The 12,497-nt window shown below is 35.4% G+C and overlaps 1 protein-coding gene across 3 annotated transcripts in view; it reads left to right on the top strand.

Annotated features, from left to right (window-relative positions):
- KIAA0408 (KIAA0408 ortholog) overlaps positions 1-11,548 on the top strand; it is a 35,128-nt gene extending 23,580 nt beyond the window's left edge. For 2 of the 3 annotated variants that reach the window (XM_008065613.1, XM_021716308.1), the window contains exons 3-6: positions 141-503; positions 592-671; positions 2,803-4,135; positions 6,849-11,548. In XM_008065613.1, the coding sequence (XP_008063804.1) occupies positions 141-503; positions 592-671; positions 2,803-4,135; positions 6,849-7,022 (1,950 nt within the window). In that variant the 3' untranslated portion in view covers positions 7,023-11,548. The remainder of the gene's footprint in view (positions 1-140; positions 504-591; positions 672-2,802; positions 4,136-6,848) is intronic. The other variant, XM_008065615.2, reaches the window with a different exon arrangement.
- Positions 11,549-12,497: the final 949 nt, after the last annotated feature.

The following is a 12,497-nucleotide window of genomic DNA, read 5'->3' as shown; positions in this document are numbered from 1 at the left end:
AGGCATTATTTGGAGACGTTAGCATTAATGCCCAAGCTATTAGAAGTATGGCAAAAAGAACTCAAAATGGTTTGCTTGGTCTTGAGAATATTAACAAAGTGAATTAGGGAAAAAAAAGTTTTAATTTTGTTTTCTTGCAGCTATGCCAGGAAGTAAAGCTTCGGAGGAAAATCAACATGAATGAATGTGCTAAGATCATGGATCTTGATCATGAGAAGACCATTCAGGACAAAATGGTAGAATCTTCTCCAAATTACCCCAGTTCAAGACAATGTGAGTTTATAGGAATGAATCACAGGGATGGTCTGAGAAAAGAAAATAAAGCAGAGCAGAGCTTAGTCAGTGAAGGACATCCGATGTGTAAGGAACAAAAAGCAACAAAAAAATCAAAAATAGGGTTTTCGGATCCTTTGGCCACAGACAACCGAAAGGAATGTGAAGCCTGGCCTGACCTGAAGACTTCTGAGGAAGAGAGCAAGAACTGTTCTGGTGCCCTCAACACAGTAAGTAAGATGCAATTGACCTAGAAATGTTTCTAGAGAAATATTTACATTTCAAAGTGCTAACACTCTATTGCTTATATGTACAAAGGCCCTTGAAGAACTTGCCAAAGTTAGTGAAGAATTATGCAGCTTTCAAGAGGAAATTCGAAAGCAGTCTAACCATAGAAGGTAGGCGGGAAATCTATGATTATTTTACGTTGGGAACTCAAAAAGATATTGTTTTTAGTTAATCAGTCTGAAGTGCCTCCTCTTTACATTTTGTTAGTGAAAAATTAACAAGTTACTAAAATGTATCATCATAGATGGGAGATTTGAAACTTTTTGTATTTCTCTACTCACTAACTCTTAAAGAAAATCTTCCAATTTTCTTTGTAATTTGACAATTAGGAATACCCTCCTCTTTTGTTGTTTAGTTAAAGCAGATTCTCCATAATAAGTTAACAAATAACTTCTATTGTAGTTCTTTTTTACTGGGTATTTGGTCTGTAGAAGAGTATCCAGCTGGGCTAATCCAGGTAAATAGATATTTAAATTATGTCAGTTTAAGGGGTGTGGTGTTTGATTATATAATGTTCTACTGAAATACTTTATACTTCAGGGTCATTTATTTTTCTTCGAGTAGCATTTGTATAATAGAGGCATAAATTTTTTAGAACAACATACTGTCAATATGTATACACATGCATATGTCACAACAAATGCTGTATCAGTTTAGAAATAGTATATAATTGTAACAATAAGTTTGAGCCAAATTAAAAAAAATATTGGCATTCTCTACAAGTTAAATAAAGGTGGATTATTCTAGGATCAACATTTATCATCTGTCTCTTCGTGGGGCAGTATGCTTCTCTTAGAAAGCTATGGTAATATGTGCCCTTATTTATTTATTTATTTATTTTTGTTGTTGGGAAGCTTGGAGGGAATCTTTGTACTGACTTGCCATAGATTTTCTTAGGCAACCATGTTTTAGACATAATTTTGTCCTCAACTTGCCCATATAGCTCTTGTTCACTATTTTCTATGAATGGTACTTGCCTGTACTTTCTTTTTCTTGTAAGCTATTTCATAATCCCTTTTATAAACTGAAGAGGTAGAAATATGATTTATATTTCTCAATATGAGAAATTTTTTGAGTCAGGGTCTTTTTTTTTGGTCAGGGTCTCACTCTGTCACCCAGACTGGAGTGCAGTGGTACGATCACTGCAGCTCACCACATCCTCAAACTCCTAGACTCAAGTGATCCTCCTGCCTCAGCCACCTGAGTAGATGGGACAACAGGCTTGTGCCACCACGCCTAGGTAATTTTTTTATTTTTTGTAGAGACAAAGTCTTGCTTATGTTGCCTAGGCTAGTCTCAAGCTCCTGGGCTCAAGCGGTCCTCTTCCCTCAGCCTCTCAAAGTGTTGGGATGACAGACGTGAGCCACCGCACCCAGCCTGATTGTTTGATTTGTGACTGTTTCTGTGTTTAGACTTTTATATAAATAACTCAGAAAAGACTTGCCAAGTTTGTTTTACAAGTCAAGACCTGGTATAAAGTTCTTATTATCATCCCATGGCCTTTAGAACAAGGTTTAAAATCTTTAATATGTCTTCAAAGACATGACAATTTGACATGACCTAATGTTTCTCTATAATTTTTTATTATCCTCCCTGCTCTGTTTTATAATCCAGCCATACCAAAGTACTCATTGTCCCTTGAATGACACAGTTTTTATCCTACCTCACTTTGCCTGTATGTGCTTCACTTGACTCATCCAAAAAAATTCTTACTTTTCTTTCAAGCACAAATGACACTTTTCATTTGGGATTGCTCGTGTCTCCTTGTATTTTTGTTCAGATTTCGATCTTACCACTTAAAATGTTATTTCAAATTCAAAGCAAAGAACTTGAGCTCAAATTATATAATGAATAGGAATTTGAAAGGCAGAGAAAAGGTAAGGACATGGCAAGAGAAAAAATATGCAGACAATATAGGAATACCAAAGGCAGAAACCTGAGGGACCACTTAGTCTAATCTAAGGGTAGGTAAAGTCTCAGTAAGAGGAAAATGAGAGACCAGTTTGGAAAGATAGTTGAAGTCAGAGTATGTAGAGCCTTGCGTGTAACACTGAGAGGTAGACTTTATCATTCACTAAAAGGACTTGGAGTTTTTGATTAGGAGATTTATATAAAAATGATGTGTGAGAAGATTTGACCCCTTTTCCTATGAGAGGAATTCATGACTTAAGCTGTGGTCTATTTTGAGAGCTTATTCTAAATAAAGTCATAACTAACATACCATGTTTTGTAATTGTTCAGGATGAAGTCCGATTCTTTTCTCCAGGAAATGCCAAGTGTAAGTAACATGCCTCATGGCAACCATATGATCAACAATGGCCAGTGCGTTCTTCCAGTCAATTTAGAAAAAGAAAAACAGAAAAATAGAAAGAAACTGAACTGTACCAACATGTTCCAAAGCAATTCTGTTAAAAATTGTGGAATCGATACAATTGATCTTCAAAGAAATGAAACTCCACCAATTCCTCCTCCGAGAAGCACCTCTCGAAATTTCCCCAGCTTGGATTCTCAACAAGCCTATGAAATGTTGAAGGAAAGATTGGATTACTACTGCTCGGTGGCTCCGGAGGGTCAAAGCCAAAGGAACTGCAATCCTCACTTCCTCTCTTGGCAGCATGAGATGCCCATGTTGTGTCCAATTGAAGAAAAGACTTTGAGGGATGGTATTGCATGTTCCTCTTCAGCACCAGAAGTCCAAACAGATAGCAAGCCTCCAAGTGATGAAGATGTTGAACTTAGTATGGGGTCATGTGACACTGGGATGGGAGCAGAAGAAGGCTCCTCCACTTTGTGGTTTCAAAAAACCTGCTCTACCCCCGATAAGTCAAAATACGAAATGGTGATCTCGAATCACCCTGCGAAATGCCATCCTGATCTTCATGCAAGTAATGACCGCAGCTCCTCGGTGACACAGAGCGGTAGCCCACTTAGAATGTTTGGTTGTGACTTTGGAAGAACTACAAGGAATGAAAAACTGGCAGCAAAGACTGATGAATTTAACAGAATTGTATTTAGAACAGATAGAAATTGCCATAGAGTACAGCAAAATCAAAGCTATTCAAAATCATCTGAGGATCTTAAGCCCTGTGATACCTTACCCACTCGTACAGGTAGCATATCAGACAGTGACAATGTGTCTGGTGTTTGGAAAGCCAATGCCCACATGCCTGTGCCCATGAAAAATGTGCCTAATAATCCCACTAAGAAATTCACACCAGGCCTAGACAGACAAATGCAGGGCCACCTCAGTCCTCGTAGTTATCGGAATATGCTCCACGAGCATGACTGGAGACCAAGTAATTTGTCGGGCCGACCAAGGTCTGCTGATCCGAGGTCAAATTATGGGGTTGTGGAAAAGCTGCTGAAAACCTATGAGACATCAACAGGATTTGCACTGCAAAATTCTAAGTGCTTTCGGGATAATGTCACCAAATGTAATTCCTGTGTCAGTGGTGGTACCACAATAAGTCAGCATTTAGAAATGCTCCAAATGGAACAAGAATTTCAGCAAAAGACAGCTATGTGTGCAGGACAGCAAGTGAAGCAAGAAGTAGATCAGAAAAAGATGACAGAGGTGAGAAAGCAAGTAACATAATTTGACAGGGCTGTATCTGCATTAGCAATGGCACTCACTGAGTTCTGTCAATTGCCCATTCATATAAATAGGAGGTAAAATTTTGGCCTCTTCTTAGCTTTTTGGCTCTCTGTAGGTAAATATAGCTCCACGTGAACTTTTAAGGTGTAGTTTTTAAGGTTGGGAATAGCACATTCTAACTTTTTAAAAATTCTGAAATGAGACAATTTAAATATAAGTAGTGGATCTAAGAACCTCAAGTGTTTACTCTTTCTTTCCTGAAAAAATATTCAAAGTGGACATTATTGATTTATAGAATTCTCTTTTAAAGGTTTATGTTTTGAAAAACGTGAAAATATTTTTTAAATAATTTTTTCTTTTCAGTTATTAACTACGACTGGTTCAGTCATTCTGGGTATTTGATTCAAGTTCTTTCTCATAGGATTAATCTCATTAATGTGAATATGAGTAAAACACATCATTTAAAACAGTGCCTAATAGTGTTATCTGTGGAACTAAAAGATAGTATTTAGAAATAAGGTTATCCTGCCAGGTGTGGTGGCTCACACTTATAATCCCAGCACATTAGGAGGTGGAGGCGAGAGGATTGCCTGAGTCCAGGGGTTTGAAACCAGCCTGGGCAACTTCGGAAGACTTCATCTCTACAATAAATTAAAAAGTTAGCTAGCATGGTGGCATGTGCCTGTGGTTCCAGCTGCTTGGAAAGCTGAGGTGGAAGGATCACCTGAGCCCAGCAGGTCAAGGCTGCGGTGCCTGTTAGTGTGCCACTGCACTCCAGCCTGGGTGACAGAATGTGACTCCTACTCAAAAAAAAAAAAAAGAAAGAAAGAAAGAAAATCATCCTTATTTGTATATTTTTTATATCAATTCTTGTAAATATTGTTAGCATAGAAATTGCCCAAAAAAGTCCATTCAAATGGATATTGACATAAACAGTTATTCTTTTTTAAAATTTTGTCCATTAACAAAGGAGTATAATTTTTGTTAGATATAGGAGAAGAGGCTGAAGAAAATGGCATTTACATTGAAGAGTTATACAAAAGTCTTTTTTATGCATATAATTTTTAAGAACATAGCTTGCAAAAAGTTACAAGGTGAAATTGTTATTATTAACCAATGCTTCAAAAATCCTAGTTTTACAGAATGCAGTATCTATGCAGTGTATTTTAAAGCTATACAACTATGCAGGTTGCCTCCTTGTAAAAAAATATTATTCTTATGTGGACTTCAAACCTTTAAAAAATACTTGTTTTTATTCATTTTACCAGAAACTTTGCTTCTTTTCACAAGGTAAAAGTAATCATCCTGCATTTGTATTCCTCTGTTTTTTAGTTGACCCATAAATGCCTGCAAGATCTTGCAGCTAGAGATGGAAAATGGAAACATGATACAATAACTAATCAAAATTCTCATTAACTAGCAAGACTTAATACTAAAAGTTTCCCCTTTTTGCACTGATTGGGGGCTGGGCGTGGGGAGCGTCCTCTACCTTAGGAGCATTTTTTGTTGTTTCCCCACTGTGTTCAAATCTAGAAAATAAGTCTCCAAAGACAGATTTTTTTTTTCAATGCTGCTTCCTGTCAAGCCATGGCTAAGTTTGTAGAAATAGCGACTATTCACACAGCTAATCTCAGATGAAAGAGCACAGGCTTTGTTAAGGTCAATAAAAATCACGTGTATAAAATGTGTCATGTACGCTTTTTAATTTTTTTAATTGTAAGGATCAAAGAATACTCTTCTTCCATTAAAATGAAAGAAAGAAAGGAGGAAGTGAAAGAAGGAAAGAGAAGGAAATGATTTTCACTCATCAGAACATGCCCAGTAGAAATGGCATCTCTTTATTAGCAACTAGAATGAAGTTGTATTTTAACTTTTGGAAATATAGCAACAGGTCAGGTATGGTGGCTCAAGCCTGTAATGCCAGCACTTTGGAAGGCAGAGGTGAGAGGATTGCCTGAGTTCAGGGGTTTGAGACCAGCCTGGGCAACTTGGTGAGACCTCATCTCTACAATAAATCAAAAAATCAGCCAGGTGTGGTAGCGTGTGCCTGTAGTTCCAGCTACTTGAAAGGCTGAGGTGGAAGGATCACCTGAGTCCAGCAGGTCGAGACTGTGGTGGCTGTGAGTGTGCCACTGCACTCCAGCTTGGACAACAGAGACTCCAACTCAAAAAAAAAAAAAAAAAAAGATAACACTGACTCTTAGTGAAGAAAAAAAAAAGCATCAGGCAAATCATCTGTTTTGTTTGCCTTTAGCTTATGACCTCTGTGTCAGTAACCTGATGTAAATGAATAGTTTCTTCTATAAGTTATCTTTTTATTTTTAAATAACATTAAGTATCCTAATATCCCACTAAAAAGCATCTGTAGTTCCATCATATTTAGATTAATTAACTTGAACTTTTGAATTCTGAGCTCATAATTAGTTCTACAAAGAGATAAATCATATTAACATTTGTCAGCCATCAGAAAAGCTATAAGATTATCAAATGCCATCTTCCATATTAAAGTCTAATTACTTTGATTAAAACATTCAAGATCATAAATACTAGACAAATACCTTCTTTAGTTTCCGATGCTTTTTTCTTGCTTGTAAATTTGTGATGACGTTAATCTTCCAGTTGGGATCCATGATATATTAAGCCCATTTTTGGTGCCCACATAGTGAGAGGAGTGTCTTCACTTGTGTCCTAGGAAGCCATGACAGTGAAAGTCTCACATGGAAAAGGATTTTCCCGACCTGCTAGACCTGCAAACCGCCGGCTGCCATCCAGGTGGGCATCCAGATCTCCATCAGCACCCCCCGCCTTGCGGAGAACTGCCCACAACCATACTATTTCTCTGCAGTCTGAAGCATCAATGGTCTAAGACTCTGGCCTGGATTGCTGGATTACAAGAAGTTATAGTCTCAGTTGTCAGACAGCATTCTGAGTGTTTATAGCCAATCCTGTTCTCTTCTTTATCTTTCAAGATCACTGGGACGAGCAATCTAAATCTTAACTTTCCATCAGTCTTCAGTGTTTTTAATCTATGGAATAATTATCTTCTTGTATTTTGTTTCTTAGATCAGGATTTTTTAGTGCCATCCTCATTAATTTTTCAGAATGATTTAAGTTGAAACAATGTACAATATTGTATATTCTAACTTTCTTGCAAGTGGCAAAAAGTAAGGTTATGTGCATGGCTATGTGTTTGTAGGTGCATGTGTTGAAATAGGAAGTATCCTAGTATGTACTTAGATAAGATAAAACCTATGTGCTAGTGTTGACTTTGAAATTATAACATGTATACCTATATATTCTTTGTGTTTATTTAAAAGTTTTGGAAATATACAGTACTGTTTATATTTTGTATGCCTTTTAGTAGGTATCCACTTAAGGCACTTGTGGTACATATATTAATCAACCACTTCCTTGACCCTCAGCTACACTGAAAAATAAGAATTATACACATATCTAGCATTGGTAGATTTCCAAGAAAACTCATAGTTTCTTAACCCATGTAAGGATAAAATAATACCATTAATCTCCTTGCTTATTCTTTTTAAATAAAAGTGTCATAAGTTAAACAGATCAGCCTTCTAAAGCAAGTATAACATGTTTATAAGTGCTTTTACAGGTCATTTGGTAGTCTAGTATGGCTTTAACTGTATACTTGATTCTCACAGCCAGTATCATGAGACTGCCTTATAAATGACATGACTAAATAATGAATTGATTTTGTCAACTTTAGTAACAAACGTTCCTTAAATGGGATGCAAAAAAAATTAAATTATGTTGAATTTCATTTTTTGTTAAAATTGTAGTAAGCTTTTAGTTTAGCTGCTTTACCTGGAGTCATACATATCTAGAGGTAAGTCATTTATTTTTCTTCTAAACTTATACTTAAAATTAGTAGATAAAAGACTAATTCACTTTTTTATTAACAAGGAAGATCAGGAATAATGTTTCATTGAGAGCTGAATTATATTTCTTATAGTGTGCTACAAAAAAAAAATCATAAAAAGCCTTAAACTAAACCTTGATATCCATAGTAGCATCAGGAATAGAAATATATATTTTGGATACAATTTGCATACAGTAAACATACAAAATCTAAGCTGAGAATTGACAGAAACCTGAATGTTGATGTGCTTGGAATTCTACATGGAAAATATTAGAAGCAACTTTGCTCTCACTGTCTCTACATAAAGTCAATTATCATTAGGTACTGATTCTATTTAACCTTTTTTTTTTACTATCAAAGAAGCTTAAGAAATTCTTATAGCCAAATGTATGCAAAGAGACTTCTCCTTATGATGTATTTTAACTAAATCATTTAGAGAAATTCACATCATTAAACACTGTGACCCGAGGTACAGTAAATTTTCAAATCTCAGACTGCCTTGAAAGGCAGTAGTATAGTGACGTCTAGATTTGTGCTTTACATTAAGGAGACTTTCAAAAATTAACTGAAATCAAAATTCTCAAATGTGATTTTGGATCGGATGGTAAGTAGGGCTATGGATTGACTTTTTTGTTTTTTCGCTTGTTTCCTTCAAGAAGATCTTTTTCTACAAGAAACCTATCAAAGAAAAGTAAACTAGAACCAACAATATTACTCTTATAATACATTTTCAGCTAGAGGAAAGAAAACACCGGGAATGTGAAATCCTGGGGCATACAACCATGAACCTGATAGGAAAATGCTGCTGCAGTGAAAGCCCACCCAAGGACGTGGCAGTAGAGAAAGCCCACCCAAGAATGTGTGACATTTTTCTTGCCAGCACTGTACCTCAAGCAGTCTGGTATGATCTGTGGTTCCTAAGTAGTTGAGAATCTCTTTAAAAAATGAAATTTCTGACCTCACCCCATAATTACTAAAGCAAATTTGCCAGGGGTGGAGACTGGGACTCTGGAGTCTTTAATAAAAACAGAACAAGACGAAATATTTGATGGCCAGAAAGATTTCCAAGCAATGACAGTGATTGATACTTGAATGGATAGGTATCCTTGTAAGGTCACTTTCCTTCCCTGGGACTTACCTTTGTTATCTATACATTAAAAGGGTTCTAATGTTAGGCTTCACAATTTTAAGACACTTTTTTCTATTAACATTTGAATGAACCAGTGAGCATTGAACATTTTAACATCTTATGTTGACTAAAATCATAGAATATTGGAGCTGAAAAAAAAAATTAGCCTTTAGTTCAATCCCTTTATCGTAAAACTGAAGAAACTAAAACAGATTCTATGAATGTTGTTTTCTCTTTTTAAATATTTTATAATATTTTAATAGAAAAACCTACCAGGTAAATGGAAATTATCCTTGAAAATGTTTTTTGATGTATTGTGATTTTTACTAGTAATTTTTCTACTTTGGATGGGCATTTTCCTCCCAAGAACTTTCCCTTCATTATGCCATCATTGCTAGATGTAAGGGATTTGTATGCATAGCTAGAAATATTTGATTAGCAACTTATATTAATGTTTTCCCTAGCAGACATTTGGGGCAAAAATCTTATTTAACAGGAGATTGTTGGTATTATGATATTGCTGATCTCAGAAAGAAATAAGAATGAGGCAGAGAAGAATGCTTGAGTTTCTTTGTGTGTGAATGTGTGCGTGTGTGCACACCATCCTCACACAAGTTTTCTCTATATTGCTTTATGTCCCAAAGTCAATATAAAAGTATAAATGATGCTTTGTATGATTAACATGATCAAAAATGATCCATAACTTTGTTTTTATATAGACAGTGAAGATGATCATATTTTTCTTTGCAGATGTTGCCATAAAACATAATTTACTTCTACATAGGTTATTTAACCAGGCTCTGTGTTATCCTGAGAAAACATCTGAACTTTAAAAGGAGTATCTGCTTACGTACAAAGATATTTAAAATTATTTTTAAGCACATTTGCTGGTAAACAACTACTTGATATTGAAATCTGCAGCCATTAGAAGCTATCAAATAAAAAAGGTGTGGAAACACCCACTGTGGCATTTGTATACATTGAGAACATTTTTATTTTCTTTTCTGCAGTGAAATCCAGTGCATTCCAGAATCTTATAACGTCTAAACTTTAAGTGCTAAACTCAAAACAGTTCAATCTAGCCTCTTCCAAAATATCTCCCAGTAAATTTAAGACATCTGCCTGACTTCTTGCTCCTGGTCATTTGGTTCCTCATACACTGACAGCCTCTCTGTGTCCATTTAACTGCTAATTGAGCATGATAAAAGTTTTCTTTGAGAGCATTAACCTCTGAAATTTGCATTTACATGATAAAGTTAATTACATTATTTTTACGCAAATTCAAATTTCTAGTATAAGACTATTTTGCTTCAAATTCTGCATTTTTTAAAAGAATTAAGTACATTTATCAATTGTAAAAGGATTTCATTAAGCCAAAAATAAAGAAAAATTGGGAGGGGAGGGATCCTTCAGACAAATACTAAAGATGACTTCTACTCAATCATTTTTATGGCATAAATTGTTCTTATAGAAAATTTTTGTTTTAGTGGAAATAAAATTATAATACTAACATCTGATACACATTTCAATGATCTTATGAATCCAGTAGGCATGATTGACAAACTCTGGGGAAAAAAATCTGTATGAAGCTATGGAGAAATCTAGAAATTTGAAGAGTCTAGATTTGTACAGACATAAAATGTCACTCAGAACAATCTCATTGAGAGGTGAGAAACCTAAAACTAAGAGAGGTCTATGTGGCCACCATGGCTACAGGGACAAAATCCAAGCCTGGGCTCAAATACTCATGTCCTACTTTCCTGTGTAAATGTCCCTTGTGCATCTAATACTTTATTGTTTGCAAAGCACATTTATATTCCATGACAACAAACTTCAAGGCAGGCATTGTGATTTCTAATTAAAGAAGGAGAAATTGAATAATGAAGATGATAATTAGAATAAATATTTTCCAAGATAATAGAAATAAATTGATGGCTCTTTACTCTTAGCTCAGGCTCTTTCCAATCTTCTTTTCCCAAGGAAAAGAGTGAATATTTTGCATTTTTGTTATGCTATGTTTTATGCATGCCACTGAAATTGTTTATTTTGCTCTCATTGAGAGTTTCTCTTGATTCTTTTGATGACCTCAATTGAAAGTCATCGCTCCTGATTTATTTGGTTTTAACAAATTCAAGAAATTGTGCATGAGGCTTACTTTAACAAAATATTTTCCATTTTTAATGTCTATGCTCCGATTTTATACAAAATTTTTAATGTAGGACATGATGTTGTAGGTACAACCAATAAACAGCTAAGCAGTCATCATCTATAGCATTAGTGAATTCTGACCCTGACCTCCTTAATCTTCTACAGAATCAGAAAAGTTTCATGCTTTATAACTTACATGTACTCCAGAATAAATGACAGCATTCTACTTGAATCATTGTCTTGGTCCATTTGTGCTGCCACACCAAAACCCTGGAGACTGGGTAATATATAAAGAACAGTATTCTTGCTGTACCTGTCTTATGTTTTGAGATGTATTTACCTACTATTGTGTTTACTGGCCTGCAGTACTCAATCCAGTAACTTGCTGTACAGGTTTGAAGCCTAGGTGCAGTAGGCTTTACCATGTAGGCTGGGTGTGTTATAGGCTAAATCATCTAGGTTTGTGTAAGGACTTTTCATAATGTTCGCTCAATGACGGAATTGCATAAGGACTCATTTCTTAAAACATATCCCCGTTGTTGGCCATTACCTTGCTAGACTCTGGTGTGACCATGTGCTCTTTGAGCTATGGCTGTCACCTTGCTTCCTGGCTTTGGTCCCCTTCCCCACCTTGGGGAGATGAATTCTGTCTCTCTCTCTCTCTCTCATTTATTTTTAAATAAACTATTTTCCCATCTAAAAAAAAATCCCCGTTGTTGAATGATATGATTGCAATTGCACTCTGCCATTAGTTCTCTTTTAAAGCTTTATTCTTTAGTTAAATTATTTCCTCATGTGGCGATTCTCATAAGAATCACTAAACAAATTTAATCCAGCTATTTGGGATCTGAAGAGTTTTTTTCCTACATAATGCTGATCAGACTTTTTTAAAAAGCCAAATTATCTAACCCGAATAATGTATTTTTTCATTTCAATTTCTGCTTCGAATTTTGTGTTTAAAATTAACTCAGTGAAAGGTTTTCTGAGTTAATGATATCTGAAATAAAATAGTTCATTTGCCGTGAAAGCCAGAAGTACCAATATATTTTAGAGGAAATGATGTGTAGGAGTAATAGAGAGCAAAAGTCTATCTGTTGAAATTCATGAGGTAAGTCATTGGGAGTAAAGATTCGTTCTAGGAAAGCCCAAGTAAAGAGAGAGGAGCTGAGACATGATACATC

The sequence above is a fragment of the Carlito syrichta genome, unplaced genomic scaffold, assembly GCF_000164805.1.
Source record: "Carlito syrichta isolate Samal-C Ts95f unplaced genomic scaffold, Tarsius_syrichta-2.0.1 Scaffold308687, whole genome shotgun sequence".
NCBI lineage: Eukaryota > Metazoa > Chordata > Mammalia > Primates > Tarsiidae > Carlito > Carlito syrichta.
Note: the sequence above shows the minus strand (reverse complement) of the source record. Positions and strands in the feature narration are given on the sequence as shown.